The 20658-nt window shown below is 65.7% G+C and overlaps 1 protein-coding gene across 3 annotated transcripts; it reads left to right on the top strand.

Moving 5' to 3' along the window:
• The first annotated feature begins 1983 nt into the window (after positions 1-1983).
• Positions 1984-18975, top strand: DHCR7 (7-dehydrocholesterol reductase). 3 transcript variants are annotated; one of them, XM_054724875.1, is made up of 8 exons: positions 1984-2040; positions 7812-7902; positions 8339-8561; positions 10403-10493; positions 12287-12500; positions 15778-15982; positions 16737-16868; positions 17774-18975. In XM_054724875.1, the coding sequence occupies exons 2-8, from the start codon at positions 7817-7819 to the stop codon at positions 18236-18238; spliced, it is 1416 nt and encodes a 471-aa protein (XP_054580850.1). In that variant the 5' UTR covers positions 1984-2040; positions 7812-7816; the 3' UTR covers positions 18239-18975. The 3 variants fall into 3 exon arrangements, with proteins under 3 accessions (XP_054580850.1, XP_054580849.1, XP_054580851.1); XM_054724874.1 differs by lacking the exon at positions 1984-2040 and adding an exon at positions 2278-2285; XM_054724876.1 differs by lacking the exon at positions 1984-2040 and adding an exon at positions 7057-7125.
• The last annotated feature ends 1683 nt before the right edge of the window (positions 18976-20658 follow it).

The following is a 20658-nucleotide window of genomic DNA, read 5'->3' as shown; positions in this document are numbered from 1 at the left end:
CTTTTTCAAAATTAAAAAAAAAAAAAAAACTGCAGAAAAAACAAGGGCCTCTGTGAGGAACACAGAAGTGCCACGCAGATCCCTCTGACACCCCCGATGTAGGAAGCGGGGTCCTGTGGGCACCTGCAGCTGCCCACCTCTCTCCAGGGCCGCCTGGTTGAACAGCGGCCTAGCTCAAGGTCATGCCCTTGCAAGGATGACCCGTGTCCCGTGACGGAGGGTGTCCCGTGACGGAGGGTGTCCCGTGACGGAGGGTGTCCGGTGACGGATGGAGGACGGAGTGCATGGTTAGGCCATCCCTGCCCAGGGGGCGGCTCTGAGGGGCTCTCTCTCTCTCCATCAGAGCTTCCCACGCGTTTGGCCACAGCCGAGGGGCGTGCTTGGCGACTTGGCTCCCCCCCGTGCCCAGCCACGCGGCGTCCTCCCTCCCGTCTCTGCACAGGGCGATCAACACCGTAAAGTCCAGGCCCGGCCCCCTCCGGGGACCGGCCTGCGATGGCCTCACCCCGCTCCGCACCCTCCTGGGGCCGCCTGTGGCCCCGCCCACCCCTCCGCGCCACCCACCGTCGTGGTGCGAATGCGAGGCAAGACCACTGGAGCCCAGACCAAATTAAACCGAGGGAGCCTTTACGGCCGGCCGGCGCTGTTCCGCCTTCCAGACAGGGAGTCAGAGAGCAGCGGCCCTTTGTGCAAGACCACCTTGTGTTTTTAATATATCTTATTGATGTTTTACAGAGAGGAAGAGAGAGGGAGAGAGTTAGAGACATCGATGGGAGAGAAACATCGACCAGCCGCCTCCTGCACACCCCCCACGGGGATGTGCCCGCAACCACGGCACATGCCCTTGACCGGAACCGAACCCGGGACCGAACCCGGGACCCTTCAGTCCTCAGGTCGACGCTCTATCCACTGAGCCACACCGGTTTCGGCGGCAAGACCACCTTTTTTTTTTTAAGAGAGGTGGAGAGAGTTGGGAGTGGCACCAACTCCTGTGGGAAGCTAATACACTTTATTTTATTTTATTTTTATTTTTTTATTTTATTTTTTTAAATATATTTTATTGATGTTTTACAGAGAGGAAGAGAGAGGGAGAGAGAGTTAGAAACATCGATGAGAGAGAAACATCGACCAGCTGCCTCCTGCACACCCCCCACCGGGGATGTGCCCACAACCAATGTACATGCCCTTGACTGGAATCGAACCCGGGACCCTCCAGTCCGCAGGCCGAGGCTCCAGCCACTGAGCCACACCGGTTTCGGCAAGACCACGTTTAAGCACATTAACCACATCCTGTTTTTGCAGAGTAAGCAACCAAGACAAACACTGTCAGGCCAGGCCGTGGGCCATGTTCCTCACAGGGCCACCCTGTCCTCCCGAGAGCGGGCGGTGTGCCCTCGTGCAGGCTGGTTTGTGAGGTGCCAGGGGAAGGGGCCATGAGACCACAGCTCGAGGCCTGGCCTGGCGTCAGCACTGACAACCCTCTCTGGGGCACAGTCCCCGGCCTCTCCGGAGCGCCCCCAAACCCCCTCCCTAACAGCCACCTGACGCCCCTGCACCTGCCGGACTGTCTATTGGTTACTGCCTCCGCCCCAAGCAGGCGTCGTGTTTGTTTTGCACCGGGACCGGGACCCTGCAGCTCTGCATCTGCTCGCGCCTCTGAAGCCCCACTGGCGGAAGGGGAAACTGAGGCATGGGGGTTGACGTGTTCCCCGCCGCAGCCCCGTACCCCGCCCCCGGGTGCCCGGCTTCCCGCCCTTCGCGGGGCAGGGCGTCCTCGGGGCGGTCCCCGCCCCCCCGCCGTCAATCTCGCGCCCCGATCTCCGCGGATTGGCGCGTGCGGTGGCCCGGAGTCAGCTCAGGGGGTGGGGCGAGGCTCTGCGGCCAATCGCGGGGCGCAGGGACGCTCGGCGCGCAGGAGCCGCCTCCGATTGGCCGTCCGCCGCACCACGTTAGCGCGGGGGCGGGGCCCCGGCCGGCTCGGATGGCGCGCGTCCCGGAGGTGGCGGGTCAGAGGCCGCCGGTGAGCCGTGGGCTGCGCAGGTGAGCGGACCGCGCGCGGTGCCGGGGCGGGAGGCGCTGCGCGCAGGTGAGGAGGGGCCGGTGCCGGGGCGGGGGGCGCTGCGCGCAGGTGAGGAGGGGCCGGTGCCGGGGCGGGGGGCGGTGCGCGCAGGTGAGCGGGCCGCGCGCGGTGCGGGGGCGGGGGGCGCTGCGCGCAGGTGAGGAGGGGCCGGTGCCGGGGCGGGGGGCGGTGCGCGCTCGGGTGGGCCCGGGGGCGGTGCGCGCAGGTGAGCTTGGGGCCCGGGTTCCGGAGCCGCGCGCAGGTGTGGGGGGTCGCGCGTGGCCAGGTGAGGAGAGGCCGGGGTTCGGGGCGCCGGCTGGCTCACCCCAGACGGCCCTCCGGGGACGCCGGGTCCCCCGGGTGTTGGGGAGCGCGCCGGGGCGGAGGCGGGGGCAGAGCCCGGTGCGTGCCTCCTGGGCCGGTTGGCCCGCTTCTGCCCGGGCGGACGCGGCTCTCGGTCTGGGGAAATCGAGGAGCTGCTGGAAGCGGGGAGAGGCGCTCACGGCTTCACGGAAAGGGGCGATGGCGGGGGGAGGCTGTGGGTCTCCCTTCCCAACTCCTGACATAACGGCCGCGCCTCCTTCCTGGACACGGTCACTATGAGGAGGGTTTTTACGGGTCTGGGAAGGTTTCTGACCGAAGGCCCAGGAGGGAGGGGACGGCGAGATGAGGAACGTTTTATCCAAAGGAGCGTGTGACCTGTCGCTTCCCGGCGTTTCCCGGCGCCAGGCACCTGCTGGACGCTTTGGGGTTGGTTCTCAGGCATCGGCACCCATGGCCGCCGCGGGAGCCCAGGAGCTCGGGCCGGAGAGGCCGGGCCTCAGAAGGTGCAGGAGGGCGGCGGGGGCGGGTCCGGGAGGATGGAGTCTCCACCTGCAGACACTTTGCCTCGGGAGAGCCAGCGGGCGTGCCGGCGAAACGCGGCCACATCCGGAGCCGGTGGACGACTTCTGACACAATCCCCGCGCGGTTTGGGGCGGGGGAGGCGGAGTGGCAGGTTCGCAGAGTGAGCCTGTGTGGCCGATGCTGCGTGTCCGGGCAGGACCGAGGGTTTGAGTGGGAACGGGGTTTGGAAAAGGAGGACGGCGTGTGGGTGTGTATTGGGCAAGAGCTCGGGAAGCCGCGTGGGAGAAGACAGGCCGGAGTTCACCAGTCCCGGGTGGGCTGGGGCGGGCGAAGGCGCGGGGCCCGCGTGTCTGACCTTTAACCTCGTGTGATCCTGAGCGTGTCTGACCTTTAACCTCGTGTGATCCTGAGCGTGTCTGACCTTTAACCTCGTGTGATCCTGAGCGTGTCTGACCTTTAACCTCGTGTGATCCTGAGCGTAGACGGTCCGGCTTCTCAGAAGCCGAGCCCTGAGCTGTCTTTCCTTCCCCCTCGGGCACCTGCCCACTTCTGGAGGCCGCCCAGGTGGCCCGGCCGGGACCCCAGGCCAGGACCCCAGCCCTGCCAGGGTCAGCCGGGCCAGCGCTCCGCGGCGCCAAGCTCAGAGGGGCCGCACGCCTGGGAGCGTCGGGCGAGTGAGGCTTGGGAGGGCGAGTGGGAGCCCAGGCGGTGGCCACACGGCCTGCAGAGGGCGGGGCGGAGGTGGGGCGGCTTCAGGTGAACCCCAGCATCACCCCAACAGTCGTTCTCACCGTCCCGCGGGGACAGGTGACCCACAGTGAGAGCCACACGAGCTGATAAAACAAACACCCTTTTTGTGGTTAGATGACTTGGTTAGACAAGTACATTTCCACCAGAAAACTAGGCAGAGAGCGAAAAACTCCGCTGTGTCCGTGTAAGGATTTGGTCCTTGGCTTTTTAAAGAGTCTCTCACGGCGGACTGCCTGGCAGCCCGTCCTCGGCCGCGTTCCGTGGGTGGGCGTGCCCTCCACACCTGACCTCACCGATCGTCCGCAGCCGCTGCCGGCATGTCCCGTGTGCACAGCACCCCCCGCCGTGGCTCTCACCGCCGCAGGTTCGCCGGCTCCTGTGCGTGGCCCGAAGCTCCCGGGGCGGGGGGGTGGGGGGTCTGCCTGGCCTCCCCGAGCAGCTGCCTCCCCCTCGCGGTCCTGGATCTTGTCGTTGGTGCCGTCCGAAGTCCAGTGCGCAGCTGCCGGTGGTTCCGTCTGTGCCACGCCTTCCGCGGACTCATTCCCGGAGCAGGCTGCCCGCCGTCCCGATGGCCGCGTGTGCGGGGCCGGGCCTGGCGGGTGGGGCTCCCGCGGTTCCAGCTGCACCCCTTTAGGGAGAGGGACGTGTTCACCTGGGAGACGGGCTGTGGTGCCAGCGGCCCAGGCCCGAGCGAGGACCCGGGAGGCCACAGGGGGCGGCTCGGCAGGTGCTCAGAGCTCCTTGTTGTCCGGGACAGGTTGTGGCACCCGCCGACGGCCCCACAGCTCGTGTCCCTCTACGTCCGGCCATCCCCGCCGATGGCCCCACAGCTCGTGTCCCTCTACGTCCGGCTACCCCCCCTCCCTCGCCGACGGCCCCACAGCTCGCGTCCCTCTACGTCCGGCCACCCCCGCCCCACCGACGGCCCCACAGCTCGTGTCCCTCTACGTCCGGCCACCCCGCTGACGGCCCCACAGCTCGCGTCCCTCTACGTCCGGCCACCCCCCGCCCCGCCGACGGCCCCACAGCTCGCGTCCCTCTACGTCCGGCCACCCCCGCCCCGCCGACGGCCCCACAGCTCGTGTCCCTCTACGTCCGGCCATCCCCGCCGACGGCCCCACAGCTCGTGTCCCTCTACGTCCGGCCACCCCCCCTCCCCCGCCCCCACAGCTCGCGTCCCTCTACGTCCGGCCACCCCCCCTCCCCCGCCGACGGCCCCACAGCTCGTGTCCCTCTACGTCCGGCCACCCCCCCTCCCTCGCCGACGGCCCCACAGCTCGTGTCCCTCTACGTCCGGCCACCCCCCCTCCCCCTCCCCCGCCCCCACAGCTCGCGTCCCTCTACGTCCGGCCATCCCCGCCGATGGCCCCACAGCTCGTGTCCCTCTACGTCCGGCCACCCCCGCCGACGGCCCCACAGCTCGTGTCCCTCTACGTCCTGCCACCCCGGAGAGGCAGTGTTCGGGGGGGTGGCGCACACCTGCCAGGCTGGGTCAGGAACGGCGGCTTCTGTCGTGTTTGCTGGGGCCTCGCTGGTCCCCGGACCGCCCCCTCCCACGGTCCTGCAGCCCCCGCGCTGTGGGGGCGCCCAGGCTAGCCCCCGGGGACCCTCTGAAGAGCAGCCGCCCCAGGACACCCCCAGGCATGGCTGCCTGGCCAGGTTCTCCCCCAATTCCCGACCCACAGGAACCATGAGAGGTGATAAGACGGTGTGAGCCACTACTGAGGGGTAACCACACACGGAGAGGGGGCTGTGGGCGCACCCCTCTCTCAGGGCCAGTGGGAACCCGGACCCGGCTGAACCTCCCGGGCCCGCATGACCCCGCAGTGGCGTCGATGCCCAGTTAGCATGGTCCCCGGGGAGGGTGGTGTTGGCACCCAGGTAGCCCTGGTGATCATGCTCTTAGGGGAACTCTGACGAGGGTGGGGGTGGGCCCTCAGCACCCCGACCTCATTTCCGTGACGAGTGGGCGGTGTCCCTTTCGGACGGGAAACAGGCCTCGCGTCCGAGTGCGAGTAGGTGCTCCGGTCACACCGGAACCCCTCGTGGGGCAGGTCGGCAGCAGGAGGGGTCCTGCCGGGAACGCGCAGCCTTGGCGGTGACCCTGGGCCTCCTGGGCAGTCACCGCCCCAGCCCCGTGGTCCTGGGTCTGTGGTGCGGCCCCGCGTTCCTACGCCCTCGGGACGCCCCGAAAGCTGCCATGGGCCCGTCGTCGTCGGTGTGGTTGGTCCCAGCAAACACTAATAAAGGACGGATGTGTCTGAAACCAACGGCTCAGCAATCAAAAACATGTTCTTTTTAAGCATTTTTACTGATTACAGAGAGGAAGGGCCGGGGAGAGAGAAACATCCATGATGTGAGAGAATCATGGACCGGCTGCCTCCTGCACGCCCCACACTGGGGATCGAGCCTGCAATCCAGGCCTGTGCCCTGACCGGGAATCAACCAGACCTCCTGGTTCCTAGGTTGATGACGGCTCCGTTAGCTTTTGTTTCTGGAGCTCAGATTCCCATTGAGGGAGCCTGTCGGGGCGCCAGGGGGTGCAGGCAGCCCCATCGGTTTCCGTGGCGCCACTCCTTTGCCAGGTGGGGTACACGCACCCTTCCTTAGCTTCAACTATGACCTCAGAGCCTCGTGTGCGTGGGCATCGTGCCTGGACACACCAGGAAGAGCGTGGGGTCAGCGGGCGTGCAGAGCCAGCTACCCGGCGGCTCCGTGGCGTGCCGCTGGGCATGGCACGGGGGAGGCTGCGGCAGGAGCGCGGGCTGCTGGGCGTGAGTCCGCAGAGAGCACGCCTTTGGGTCTGTGGCTGCTCCCAGGTCTGCATCTGCCTGTTTATTTTATTTTTTTGTTAATTCTCACTGAAGCATCTTTTTCCATTGATTTTTCAGAGAGTGGGAGAGACAGAGAGGAACATCGATGTAAGAGAGACACTGATTGGTTGCCCCCGCACGGCCCGGACCAGGGCCAGGGATCGAGCCTGTAACCGAGGTACAGGCCCTTGACCAGGAATCGAACCCGGGACCCTTCTGTCCGCAAGCCGGTGCTCTCTCCACTGAGCCACACTGGCCAGGGCTTCTGCCACGGGAAGGCTCGTGTCCACGGTGACCCTTCAGGAAGGCCTCCATCCCCCCCCCACCCCGTTGTTAGTACTGGCTGTTCGGGCCCGGGTGTGCTGGGCAGAGCCGCTGCGGGTGAGGGGGGCCCTCCACGGGCCTCCTCCGATGGTGACCCCGAGCGAGCGTGTGCCCGCACGTGTTGCAGCTGTGGCCTTGAATGCGTGTCCCTTGGGCCCTGGAAGGTCCGCTCCCGAGTGTCCCCCGCATCTCTGTCCCTGGCAGGACTGTGCGCGGCGGGGCCTCTGCAGGAAGGGGAGCCGTGCTGCCGGGTCCCGTGACGAGAGGCTGGCGTGAGCGCCGCGGTGCGTGGCACAGGCAGCGACCTCCCCGCGGTGAGAAGTACGACCGCAGGTGCGTTCACCTCCGTGCCGGCTCCGGTCTGAGTCCCGCCCCCGGCAGCCGTCCACGGTCATGGATGTGACACGTGTGTCGCCCGGTTCGGTGTGTAGGACCCAGGTGACCCCTGGGCGCGTGAGCTCTGTGCCCGCTCAGCCGCGGAAGGCGCCCGCCCCATGCCGCGCTGAGGCTGTTCCGACAGCAGTTGCCTCCCGTTTCCCTCCGCCGAGGGGTCTGCGCCTCGTCCTCAGCTGCTTCCCCCCAAAGCTCCAAGGGGCTGCCCTCCGTGCAGTCGCTTCCTGCGCTCGGACACAACCGCGGTCGTGGTTCCCAGCCTCCCTCCCCGCCTCCCTCCCTGGGCCCTTCTCGCTCCGATGTGGGCGGGGACCCGGGGCCTGCGGCAGCGCGTGCAGCGGGGAGCGGGCAGGAGCCGTGGCACAGGCTCCGTCCTCGGCCAGAAGGGGCTCTGCTGGCTGTCGGAGACGAGCAGAAGCGGGGAGGCGAGGGGGGCGGTCCCAGGTCCCAGGAGCGTCTGAGCTGGGCTGGCCTCCTCCCTGGGGGGACTCTGCCACCAGGACACGGTCGGTGGAGAGACGGGGAGAGGGGAGAGGGACAGCCCTGCGGGCCCCGATCCTGGCGGCAGCGGCAGGGAGAGGTCTGCGCTTTGGGGGACCATCTGAGCAGAGTGTCTCCCTCCTCAGGACTCATGGCGGCAAGATACCGGCCCAGCGCCCCCCACACCAGTGCTGCCGGCAGCGGGGCCGCGGCCCAGGGGCAGTGGGGCCGCGCCTGGTAAGGATGCTGCCGTCTCCCCGGCCGGGGACGGCGTGGGGGTGGGGAGGGGGGTGTGGGGGGGGCGGCCTCGGGCCTGTCCTAGGCCATCTCGGCATCTCCTGTGGAGGCCGAGGAAGGAGGCGCTGCTGTGAGTGTGGCCAGGATGGACAAGAGGAGGCGGAAACGCGCTCACGGGTGGCGGGCGGGCGCCTGGCTCTGACGCCGCTGTCCTGGGTGTTGGGACTGAGGGCGTCCCCCACGCCCGCAGCCACCTCGCCACATCCAGACGCTGGGCCCTGGGCTTCCCGTGGGTGCCCCGAAGTGCCCCCTGCGTGGCCGGAATGTGCCCGTGGAGGGGCCGCCTCTCGGAGGTGCCGGCTGGCGTGGCCCAGAGCCGTGGTTGGGAGGGCGGGGGACGGCCCGGTGACCGGCCGCCTCACCGCCGCCTCTGCAGGGAGGTGGACTGGTTCTCGCTGGCGAGCGTCCTGTTCCTGCTGCTGTTTGCGCCCTTCATCGTGTACTTCTTCATCATGGCGTGTGACCAGTACGCCTGCTCGCTCACCGCGCCCGTGCTGGACCTGGCCGCCGGCCGCGTGCGCCTCTCCGACATCTGGGCCAAGACGCCGTCCGTGACGAAGGAGGCCGCCCAGATCTACGCCCTGTGGGTCTCGTTCCAGGTGAGGCCTCCCGCGGCGGGTCAGGCGTGTGGCGGGGTCAGGTGCGTTACGGGGTCAGGTGCGTGGCGGGGTCAGGTGCGTTACGGGGTCAGGTGCGTGGCGGGGTCAGGCGCGTGGCGGGGTCAGGCGCATGGCGGGGTCAGGTGCGTGGCCGGGTCAGGCGCATTACGGGGTCAGGTGCGTTGTGGGGTCAGGCGCATTACGGGGTCAGGCGCATTACGGGGTCAGGCGCATTACGGGGTCAGGTGCATTACGGGGTCAGGTGCATTACGGGGTCAGGCGCATTACGGGGTCAGGTGCATTACGGGGTCAGGTGCATTACGGGGTCAGGCGCGTGGCCGGGTCAGGCGCATTACGGGGTCAGGCGCATTACGGGGTCAGGTGCATTACGGGGTCAGGTGCATTACGGGGTCAGGTGCATTACGGGGTCAGGTGCATTACGGGGTCAGGTGCATTACGGGGTCAGGCGCATTACGGGGTCAGGTGCATTACGGGGTCAGGTGCATTACGGGGTCAGGCGCGTGGCCGGGTCAGGCGCATTACGGGGTCAGGCGCATTACGGGGTCAGGTGCATTACGGGGTCAGGTGCATTACGGGGTCAGGCGCATTACGGGGTCAGGTGCATTACGGGGTCAGGTGCATTACGGGGTCAGGCGCGTGGCCGGGTCAGGCGCGTGGCCGGGTCAGGCGCGTGGCGGGGTCAGGCACATTACGGGGTCAGGCGCGTGGCGGGGTCAGGCGCGTGGCGGGGTCAGGCGCGTGGCGGGGTCAGGCACATTACGGGGTCAGGCGCGTGGCGGGGTCAGGCGCGTGGCGGGGTCAGGCGCGTGGCGGGGTCAGGCACATTACGGGGTCAGGCGCGTGGCGGGGTCAGGCGCGTGGCGGGGTCAGGCGCGTGGCGGGGTCAGGCGCGTGGCCGGGTCAGGCGCGTGGCGGGGTCAGGTGCATTACGGGGTCAGGCGCGTGGCCGGGTCAGGCGCATTACGGGGTCAGGTGCATTACGGGGTCAGGTGCATTACGGGGTCAGGCGCGTGGCCGGGTCAGGCGCATTACGGGGTCAGGCGCATTACGGGGTCAGGTGCATTACGGGGTCAGGCGCGTGGCCGGGTCAGGCGCGTGGCCGGGTCAGGCGCGTGGCGGGGTCAGGCACATTACGGGGTCAGGCGCGTGGCGGGGTCAGGCGCGTGGCGGGGTCAGGCGCGTGGCGGGGTCAGGCACATTACGGGGTCAGGCGCGTGGCGGGGTCAGGCGCGTGGCGGGGTCAGGCGCGTGGCGGGGTCAGGCACATTACGGGGTCAGGCGCGTGGCGGGGTCAGGCGCGTGGCGGGGTCAGGTGCGTGGCGGGGTCAGGTGCGTGGCGGGGTCAGGTGCGTGGCGGGGTCAGGCGCGTGGCGGGGTCAGGCGCATGGCGGGGTCAGGTGCATGGCGGGGTCAGGTGCATGGCGGGGTCAGGTGCGTGGCGGGGTCAGGTGCGTGGTGGGGTCAGGTGCGTGATGGGGTCAGGTGCCTTGCGGGGTCAGGCGCGTTGTGGGGTCAGGTGCGTTGCGTGCCGGCGGCGCCTTCTGCCGGGGTGGCAGGGCTGTTCGTCCTGGCAGCGCGTCCCCGGGGCCCAGGTGTGCCCGGCCGCCTCCTCACGCAGAGGGTGCCCCACACACCCGCCCGCGGTGGGAGCCGCCCGAGGCTGGGGAGGGGCCGCTGGGTGGCGGGGAGCGGCGGACCTGGGAGGAGTAACCGCCCCGCGTGGGGACCTCAGCCCGCGGGGCCTGCACATCCGCCGCCTCGGCCAGCAAAGCCAGGCCGGGGCCCCGCCAGGCCGGGTGGCTCAGGAGACTCTCCCGCAGGTGCTCCTGTACGTGGCGCTGCCTGACGTCTGCCACAGGTTCCTGCCCGGCTACGTGGGCGGCGTCCAGGAGGGCGCGGTGACTCCCGCAGGTAAGGCCCGGCTCAGCCGCATCACACCCCCGTCCCCTCATCTCCGGCCTCCCCTGCTGCTCCCGGCCCGAAGGCCTCTCACTCACAGCGGCATGTGCTCGCGGCTTCCCCGGCACCGGCCTCACGGCACCAAGAGCAGCCGGGGCGTCCCGGGCCTGAGGTCGAAGGTTGCGTTCTTCAATGGAGGGACCTGAGAGGCCGCCGGCCCCACGGCTGGTGCCAAAACTGGGCGAATGGAGCCTCTCCCAGCCGGAGCACCACGTGCCCAGCACCACGTGCCCACCGAGGTGTCGGGGCAGGGGTGGGTGTGGATGGGGTTTTTGGGGGGAGGCTGTCTGTCCATTTGTCCCCCACGGTCTCCAGGAGCCCAGGGCCCGGCAGGGGGATCCCACTGGGTCCAGAGGGCGGGGCGTTGTTCCCCGAGTCCCACAGGGCGTCCCCACACGCTTCTCCAGCTCAGCCCCAGTCTGCCGCAGCCTCTGGTTGTGACCGAACCGACGAGGGCCCGTCCACCTGCCCGCCCGCCGTGCAGCAGGCCGGACACCGAACCCTGAGCTCTGGGGAGAAACTGGCGGTTTATTGGCAGGGCGCCTCGCCAGGAGCCCAGGAAGCTATGGCTTAGACAGTGGTCGGCAAACTGCGGCTCGCAAGCCACATGCGGCTCTCTGGCCCCTTGACTGTGGCTCTTCCAAAAATACCACGTGCGGGCGCGCACGTACGGTGCGATTGAAACTTCGTGGCCCATGCGCAGAAGTCGGTTTTCGGCTCTCAAAAGAAATTTCAATCGTTGCACTGTTGATATTTGGCTCTGTTGACTGATGAGTTTGCCGACCACTGGCCTAGACCCAAGCTCTCTATGGTTTTTAATGAAGGTTTTTAAAGGCAAGATCGAGGGGTGGGCGTCGGGGGGCGTGGAAGGCCATTGGCTAGTTCTCTGCGCGCCGCGCGGCTTTCCTTGCCGGCTGTCCTGCTCCTGGCGTCACTGTGGCCGGGCGATGTGGCCGAGGAGCCAAGACTGCAAACACCGGTGATTGCATCAGGGACGCCATCTTTTTAAAATACACAAATAACTTTTATTGACTTCAGAGCGGAAGGGAGAGGGAGAGAGAAACATCAGTGCTGAGAGAATCATTGATCCGCTGCCTCCTGCACGCCCCCCACTGGGGATGGAGCCCACAACCCAGGCATGTGCCCTGACCGGGAATCGAACCGTGACCTGGTTCATAGGTCGACGCTCAAGCACTGAGCCACGCCGGCCGGGTGTGAGGCCATCTTTAGAGCAAAAGGCAGAAACCTAACATCTTGTGGCCTTAGTTACCGCGAAGCTGTCATTGCCTGGTGCTCAGCGAGCTCCACTCCTCTGTCAGGCAGGCACAGCGCCCTCTAAACCTCTCTCCGGGGCCGTGCCTTGCCGGCAGGCCCCCAGGGCACGCCAGCACCCCTTCTTCATCTTGACTGTGAGCTGCGTGCGTGGCAGCCAAAGCAATGGGACAGTTAGTGGACGCCGACACCTGCCCCTCCACTCTGATCGGACCCTAAACCTGATTACTGTTGGCGCCGGTTCCGTGGCCATCGGGGAAGCAGAACCAGGGGAACCACCTGGGCCCCGCCTCTCCCCAGACCGCAGGTGGGGGTGCACCCTGGTGTCCTGACTGGGCCTGGGGTCGCCGCCGAAGCCGGCCGCGCTCAGGGCTGGAGTCTGGGTGCCCGAGACGAGGCCCCGAGCGCCCGTGGGACTGAGCCGGCTGCCGTCGGCGGGAGCACGCTCTGAGGTTCCGGTCTTGCCTCCGCAGGGGTCATCAACAAGTACGAGATCAACGGCCTGCAGGCCTGGCTCATCACGCACCTGCTCTGGCTCGCCAACGCCCGCTTCCTCTCCTGGTTCCCGCCCACCATCATCTTCGACAACTGGATCCCGCTGCTGTGGTGCGCCAACATCCTGGGCTACGCCGTGTCCACCTTCGCCATGGTCAAGGGCTACCTGTTCCCCACCAACGCCCGCGACTGGTACGCCCCGCGCAGCTGGTCGCGCCGAAGGGGAGCGCACGTGCCCGCCGTGGCCTTGTCTGTTCCTGGGACGGGGCTGGTGGAGCCCGCGGGTTCCGAGTCCTTGAAGGAGAGCTTCATGGAACTGGGTTGGTCTGGGAGCATCCTTCCTAATGTCCGGTGGCTTCTGCCCTCGGGAGGATGCGGGAAGGGCCCGGCCTGCCTTTGGCGGCTGGGTCAGGGGAGCAGGCAGGTGGGGAGGCGACTTCTGTCCGCAGGGCGAGGACAGCGCTCTGCCTCTTTCTCCGGAACGTCAGTGTGGCCGGAGCAGTCGTGTGAGGAGACTTGTCATTTCAGCAGCTTCCCACGGAGAGTCCTTCCTTTCCCAGGGAAGCCTGGGGTTGCCATCAACCCATCCACCCATCTCTCCATCATCCATCTCTCCATCCATCATCCATCCGCCCATCTCTCCATCATCCATCTCTCCATCCATCATCCATCCGCCCATCTCTCCATCATCCATCTCTCCATCCATCATCCATCCGCCCATCTCTCCATCATCCATCTCTCCATCCATCCATCTCTCCATCATCCATCACTCCATCCATCATCCATCCGCCCATCTCTCCATCATCCATCTCTCCATCATCCATCCGCCCATCTCTCCATCATCCATCTCTCCATCTATCATCCATCCGCCCATCTCTCCATCATCCATCTCTCCATCCATCCATCTCTCCATCATCCATCTCTCCATCCATCATCCATCCGCCCATCTCTCCATCATCCATCTCTCCATCATCCATCTCTCCATCCATCCATCTCTCCATCCATCCATCTCTCCATCATCCATTTCTCCATCCATCATCCATCCGTCCATCTCTCCATCATCCATCTCTCCATCATCCATCTCTCCATCCATCTCTCCATCATCCATCTCTCCATCCATCATCCATCCGCCCATCTCTCCATCATCCATCTCTCCATCCATCCATCTCTCCATCATCCATCTCTCCATCCATCATCCATCCGCCCATCTCTCCATCATCCATCTCTCCATCTATCATCCATCCGCCCATCTCTCCATCATCCATCTCTCCATCCATCCATCTCTCCATCATCCATTTCTCCATCCATCATCCATCCGCCCATCTCTCCATCATCCATCTCTCCATCTATCATCCATCCGCCCATCTCTCCATCATCCATCTCTCCATCCATCCATCTCTCCATCATCCATTTCTCCATCCATCATCCATCCGCCCATCTCTCCATCATCCATCTCTCCATCATCCATCTCTCCATCCATCTCTCCATCATCCATCTCTCCATCCATCATCCATCCGCCCATCTCTCCATCATCCATCTCTCCATCATCCATTTCTCCATCCATCATCCATCCTCCCATCTCTCCATCATCCATCTCTCCATCATCCATCTCTCCATCCATCTCTCCATCATCCATTTCTCCATCCATCATCCATCCGCCCATCTCTCCATCATCCATCTCTCCATCCATCCATCTCTCCATCATCCATTTCTCCATCCATCATCCATCCGTCCATCTCTCCATCATCCATCTCTCCATCCATCCATCTCTCCATCCATCATCCATCTCTCCATCCATCATCCATCCCTCCATCCATCATTCATCCCTCCATCCATCCATCCATCTCTACATCCATCCATCCTTCCATTCATCCACCCATCCATCCATCCATCCATCCATCCATCATCCATCTCTCCATCCATCATCCATCCGCCCATCTCTCCATCCATCCATCTCCCCATCATCCATCTCTCCATCCATCATCCATCCCTCCATCCATCATTCATCCCTCCATCTATCCATCCATCTCTACATCCATCCATCCTTCCATCCATCCATCATCCATCCTTCCATCCATCCATCATCCATCCATCCATCCATTCATCCATTCATCCATCTATCCATCTATCCATCCATCCATTCATCCATTCATCCATCTATCCTTCTCTCCACCCATCCATCATCCATCCATTCATCCATCCATCCATCCATCCATCTCTCTATCCATCCATCTCTCCATCTATCCATCCATCCATTCATCCATCCATCCATCTCTCCATCTATCCATCCATCCATTCATCCATCTATCCTTCTCTCCACCCATCCATCCATTCATCCATCTATCCTTCTCTCCACCTATCCATCCATCCATCATCCATCCATCCATCTCTCCATCCATCCATCATCCATCCCTCTCTTCATCCCTCCATCTCCATCCATCCGTCCTTTTCTCCATCAATTCACCATTCACCCCAGCCCCCTCCCATTTTCACCCTCCCTCCTCCTTCCCTTGTCCCTCTTCCTCCATTCATTCACCAGCAGATGTTTGTTGGGTTCTCATAGACAGGCAGGCAGCGGGGCTTCAGGCATGAAGAAGATTCTTGCTCCTGGGGGAGGGGGTGCTTTCGTTTTGGTCTGGGGCCCAAACAAAACCCAAGTGTGTTTCCTTCACGTCTGACGCCCAGGCCCTGGGGCGACGTCCGGACGGTGGTGCCCAGTGTGGTGTCAGCTGGTGAGGCGGCTTGTGGCTCAGGGAGACCGCGCGCGGCCTTACGGTCACAGCGCCTGCCGCAGACTTCGCACATTTCCTGTCCCCTATCCTGAGGGCGACGGACAGGACGCGGCTTCTGTGATCGGCACGGCCACCCCCGTGTGCGCAGCGAGGTGTGCGTACCTCACGGTCTCCGCCTGCGGGTCTGGGCGGAGTCTCTGGTCGCCCCTGGAGAGGCCTGTGGGGTCAGGTGACCAGGCAGCTGACGGTGAAGGAGCTGGTCAGCGAGGGGAGACGTGGGCCGGAGCCTGCACCCGGCTCGGGGCGCGGTGCCTTTTTCACTCCGGGTCTTGGCACCCGAGGTCACTTCCAGTCACACGCGTGGCTGTGGACGGAGCACAGCTTCAGTCCACTGAGCGTCTCGCCCTCCCCTGTGCTGGCCTCGGGGGCCCTGGGGAGGAGGCGGGACACCTGGCTGCAGCCCAGGGAGCCCTAAGCCCGGTGCCTGTCGCGCGCCCCGGCCCGGGGGCTGCCTGGCGCTGCTCTGAGGCTGCCGTGCTCGGCTGCAGGGACGGCTGGGGCCGCGGGGGAGCGGGAGGGCGCCTGTTGCGTGTTCTCCGAGGCTCATGCCCGCCTCCGCCCAGATCCCCTGCCCCCTCGGCACACGGGGGGCTGAGCGCACGTGCCCGGCGCCCGAAGGAGGCCCCGGTGTGCCCCGCGGTCCTGGACCGATGGTGTCCTTTCGTTCCATTTTCTAGCAAATTCACGGGCAACTTCTTTTACAACTTCATGATGGGCATCGAGTTCAACCCCCGGATAGGGAAGTGGTTTGACTTCAAGCTGTTCTTCAACGGGCGCCCCGGCATCGTGGCCTGGACTCTCATCAACCTGTCCTTCGCGGCCAAGCAGCGGGAGCTCCACGGCCACGTGACCAACTCCATGATCCTGGTCAACGTGCTGCAGGTACCGTGTGGCGCCAGCGGGAGCGCCGCGCCTCGGGGCACGGGGTGCAGGAGCCCACCCTCCCGCGTACGGCGTGTAGTGGTAGCTCCGGCATCGCCGGCCGGTGCCGCCCTGGCCGTGTCCCCAGGGGACGCCCGCTACGGGCTCAGGTGTGTTCTGACCACTCTGGGCCCGTGAGTGGTCCTGGCCACGTCACTTCGTGGCCTCCAGCGGTTCCCACTTGCCCCGCCCCCCGGTCGTCCCGGTGGGTGTCAGGTGACCCCCTCAGGGTGGGAGTGCGAGCGTGTTTGTGCCTCTGACCCACCTGTGTGCATGGACGTAGGTCTCCTCCACCCCGTGGGCCACAGCGTCACCCGCTGTGCTGGCCACGTGATGTCCATCGTGGTGCAGCGGGGACCGCTGGCAGGGCTTACGCTGAGCTCACCCGTGGGCAGTGATGTGCCCCTCCTCCCTGGAGGCCCCGAGCCTGCCACCCTGAGCCGCCCCCCTCTGCTGCAGGCCCCACGGCCTGGCCGTACCTCCCCGGACGCTGTGGGTCCCTCCTTGTCCTCTCGGAGTTCGGACTCTCCTCTCCGAGGACAAGACTCTCCCCAGGTCCCAGGCCGGGAGGCAGTGCCGGGACAGCCCAGCGCAGTGGCACATGACACGCAGCCCAGTGCCCCTCCCCTCCGCAGGCAGTTTTCAGGGCTCTCCGCCCCCCCGTTCCCCCCCCCCCCCCGCGGGTGCAGATGGCACACGGCCGCTCTGTCCGCAGGCCATCTACGTGCTGGACTTCTTCTGGAACGAGGCCTGGTACCTGAAGACCATCGACATCTGCCACGACCACTTCGGCTGGTACCTGGGCTGGGGCGACTGCGTGTGGCTGCCCTACCTCTACACGCTGCAGGTGAGCGTGTGGCTGCCCTACTCTACACGCTGCAGGTGGGCGTGTGGCCGCCCTACTCTACACGCTGCAGGTGAGCGTGTGGCGGCCCTACTCTACACGCTGCAGGTGAGCGTGTGGCGGCCCTAATCTACACGCTGCAGGTGAGCGTGTGGCCGCCCTACTCTACACGCTGCAGGTGAGCGTGTGGCCGCCCTAATCTACACGCTGCAGGTGGGCGTGTGGCCGCCCTACTCTACACGCTGCAGGTGAGCGTGTGGCCGCCCTACTCTACACGCTGCAGGTGGGCGTGTGGCCGCGACAGAGGACGAGGGGCGTGGGGGTGGCAGCAAGAGCTGGTGTGGCCTCGCCAAGGACAGTCAGCCACACCGCGCTACCCCGGGGGCTCGGCTACAGCCCGCGTTACGTGTGTGTGTGTGTGTGTGTGTGTGTGTGTGAGATACGTGTGTGTATATGCGTGTGTGTGTGACAGAGATACGTGTGTGAGATACTCGTGTATATGTGTGAGATATGCATGTATATGTGTGTGAGATACGTGTGTGTGTGTGTGTGTGTGTGTGTGTGTGCGCGTGCACAGATAGAAGACAGGTAGGTAGACGCGCCGTTTGTGCGTTTACACTTGATGCCAACAAGCCTCTAGGAAGGTGACTATTTGCAGAAGAGGAAGCCCAGGTAGATAGGCAGGCAGGAGGGGGACGGAGCTAGGGCCTGAACCCTGCCCCGCCTGACCCTGACCCCTGACCCCGCCTGACCTTGACCCCGCCTGACCCTGCCCCCGCCTGACCCTGACCCCTGACCCCGCCTGCCCCTGACCCCGCCCCTGCCCCTTCCTGCCCCTGACCCCGCCTGAGCCTGACCCCTGCCCTTGCCTGCCCCTTCCTGCCGCTGACCCCGCCTGTCGCCCGCAGGGCCTGTACCTGGTCTACCACCCGGTGCAGCTGGCGGCCCCGCACGCGGCGGGCGTGCTGCTGCTGGGCCTGCTCGGCTACTACATCTTCCGCGTGGCCAACCACCAGAAGGACCTCTTCCGCCGCACGGACGGGCGCTGCCTGATCTGGGGCCGCAAGCCCAAGGCCATCGCCTGCGTGTACACGTCGGCCGACGGGCAGCGGCACCACAGCAAGCTGCTGGCCTCGGGCTTCTGGGGCCTGGCCCGGCACTTCAACTACACGGGCGACCTGCTGGGCAGCCTGGCCTACTGCCTGGCCTGCGGCGGCGGCCACCTGCTGCCCTACTTCTACGCGGCCTACATGGCCGTCCTGCTCACCCACCGCTGCCTGCGGGACGAGCACCGCTGCGCCAGCAAGTACGGCGGGGACTGGGCGCGCTACACGGCCGCCGTGCCCTACCGCCTGCTGCCCGGCGTCTTCTAGAGCCGCCCTGGGGCCGCCTCCCTCCCCGCCGCCAGAAGCCTCCGTCTCCGTCTGCAAACTGCCAACGTCAGCGCGTCCCTCCCGGCCCCCGGGACGCGGGGTTACAGCGCGGCCGGCTCTCCTGTCCGAGTCCGAGGGCGGGAGGGGACCGCGCCGCTCCCGCTGAGGTTTCTCCGCTGCGTGGGCACGTGGCTGGGACGCGTCCGGGCCTGGTCAGGACGGAGGTGGCTCTTGCCGGTTATGGGGGGCGGGCACGCCCGTGACCGTGTCCCCGCTTCGCCCCAGAGCCGCCCCGCTGCCTGCCCTGGGCCGCGGGCTCCCTCTGTGTCTCGTGCAGCCAACACGGCGCTGGCGGCGGCGGTGAGTCACCGTGAGGAGGGGCTCCGGGCCCAGGGTGGGTGCCCTTTGGTTTCCGTGTGCTCACGCCTGCCAGGGGTGGGGTGACTCGGAGCCAGGGTGCATGCCCGGACCCGACGTGAGGTCCCAGTCCCGGGCCGAGGCGCCCAGTGCCTGACTCCCTCTGGAGCCCGCCCGCCCGCCCTCCGGAAGGGCGTTCCTGCTCGCCCGGGCAGCCCAGCGCAGGCGCCCACCACGCGGGGCCTCCCCGTGCCTCCAATGAGGTGTGACCCCGGCCTTGGGCAGGGCACCCCCTCTCACCCCTGGGTATTCTTGAATCTTGGCGTCACTGCCCTAGTAGAGAATTAATTCTTTATATTAAACTTTCCAGGTTAAACTTCTGTGTGGTTTCTGACTCCCCGTGGGCCGGGTTTGGGGTGGTGTGACGCTCCCGTCTGCCGGGGCGCCTGTGCTGGGCCTGGGGAGATACCCCAGCTTGGCCGCCTGCCCCCCAGCAGGTGAAGGGAGACGCCAGCCAGTGGTGCCCGGCCCACACCCCGCCTGGAGGAGCGAGGAGTGGGGCGAGGTGTGAGCTCCGTGCCCACGCCCTGGACGGCGAGGAGACAGACCCGGGGGGTGGGGGGGGGGGCGGCGCCCCTTCAAGTCAGAACAGGCTGAACCAGGACGGGGTCCCCCGCCCCCCCCCCGGGGATGACTGCAGAACAGTTTTCCAACACCAGTGCCCCCAGCCCAGCCCAGCACCGGGGCCCATGCCACAGCCAGCCGAGTGACTCGAATGCCAGCCGGGCCGGGCAACTCTGCCCCAAGGGGCCCCGAGGTACGTGGACCCCCCTTTCTTCTCCAAAACCGAAACCGAGCAGGAGGCAGTCCAGGCAGCGAGCGCCGGCAGGAAGGAGCCCGCCTGGTCGGGAACGGGGAGGGGAGGGCGTGGAGCCCGGGCCCAGGAGACCTGCTGGGTGAGGGTGGGGTCCCAGAACCCACTTCCTGGACCTCTGCCTCCTGGGCCTCCTTCGCTCGAGGCCCCGCCCACCTGCCCCAAAGGAGGCTGGGAAGCAGGAGAGGGGTGAGGAAGGGCCAGCTGGTGTGTATTTAGGGATCGCTTCTCAGGAATCTCCCCCTCCGCCTCCTCCCCCTCCTCCTCTGTACCATGGCAACCAGGGCCTCTGGGGGAGCGCCTGTGAGCTGGGCTGAGTTGGGGGGAGGTGGGCTGGGGGTAGGGACCTCTGCTCCCCTCTCTGAGCCTCAGTTTTGGCATCTAGAATATGGGCCCACAACCCAGCTGTCAGCTCCTGTCAACCCAGGTGCTCGGGGAAGCGAGGCCCCGGCTGGACTCAGGAGGGGGAAGGCGGAGGGGAGGGCGGGGCGGGGGAGGGCCCTGTACCATCCTGCAGGGGAGGGGGCGGCTCAGCCAGGCAGAGAGGAGACCCTGCGGAGTCCCTGAGCCACGCGGCCTGCACTTCCCACCGAGCAGCTGCCCGCTGTGCCCACTGCACTGTCCCTGCCCGGGAGCCCGGGGGCGGGAGGCAGGGCCGAGGCACAGACACAGGGATGGGTCTCCCGGGACCCTGCAGCGAGAGGTCTAGGCCAGTGGTCGGCAAACTCATTAGTCAGCAGAGCCAAACATCAACAGGACAACGACTGAAATTTCTTTTGAGCGCCACATTTTTTAAACTTAAACTATATAGGTAGGTACATTGTTATTAACTTAATCAGGGTCCTCCTAAGCTGGCCTTTGCTAAAAACTCAAGGGGCCAAAGAGCCGCATGTGGCTCGCAGTTTGCCGACCACAGGTCTAGGACAAGCACGTCAAACTCAAAGGCTCACACAGGCCGATTGAGCCAGGTCCACGTGTACGTGGGCCGCAAAAAAAAAAAAAAAAAAAAGAAGCTTCAATTTTCATAGAAACGTAAGTTTGTTTTGATGGAGACATGCTGGATACAAAGGGCTGAAATAAATGAGTCATCGTGAACATAAAATAATACAGCACCGAACAAGTCAGTCCAAGACTGATGACGGCCGTCGGCTGCTAAATATTCGCTGCTCGTATCAGTGGAGAGAAGTGT

The sequence above is a fragment of the Eptesicus fuscus genome, chromosome 13, assembly GCF_027574615.1.
Source record: "Eptesicus fuscus isolate TK198812 chromosome 13, DD_ASM_mEF_20220401, whole genome shotgun sequence".
Lineage (NCBI taxonomy): Eukaryota > Metazoa > Chordata > Mammalia > Chiroptera > Vespertilionidae > Eptesicus > Eptesicus fuscus.
This window is presented reverse-complemented; position numbering and strand designations above follow the sequence as displayed.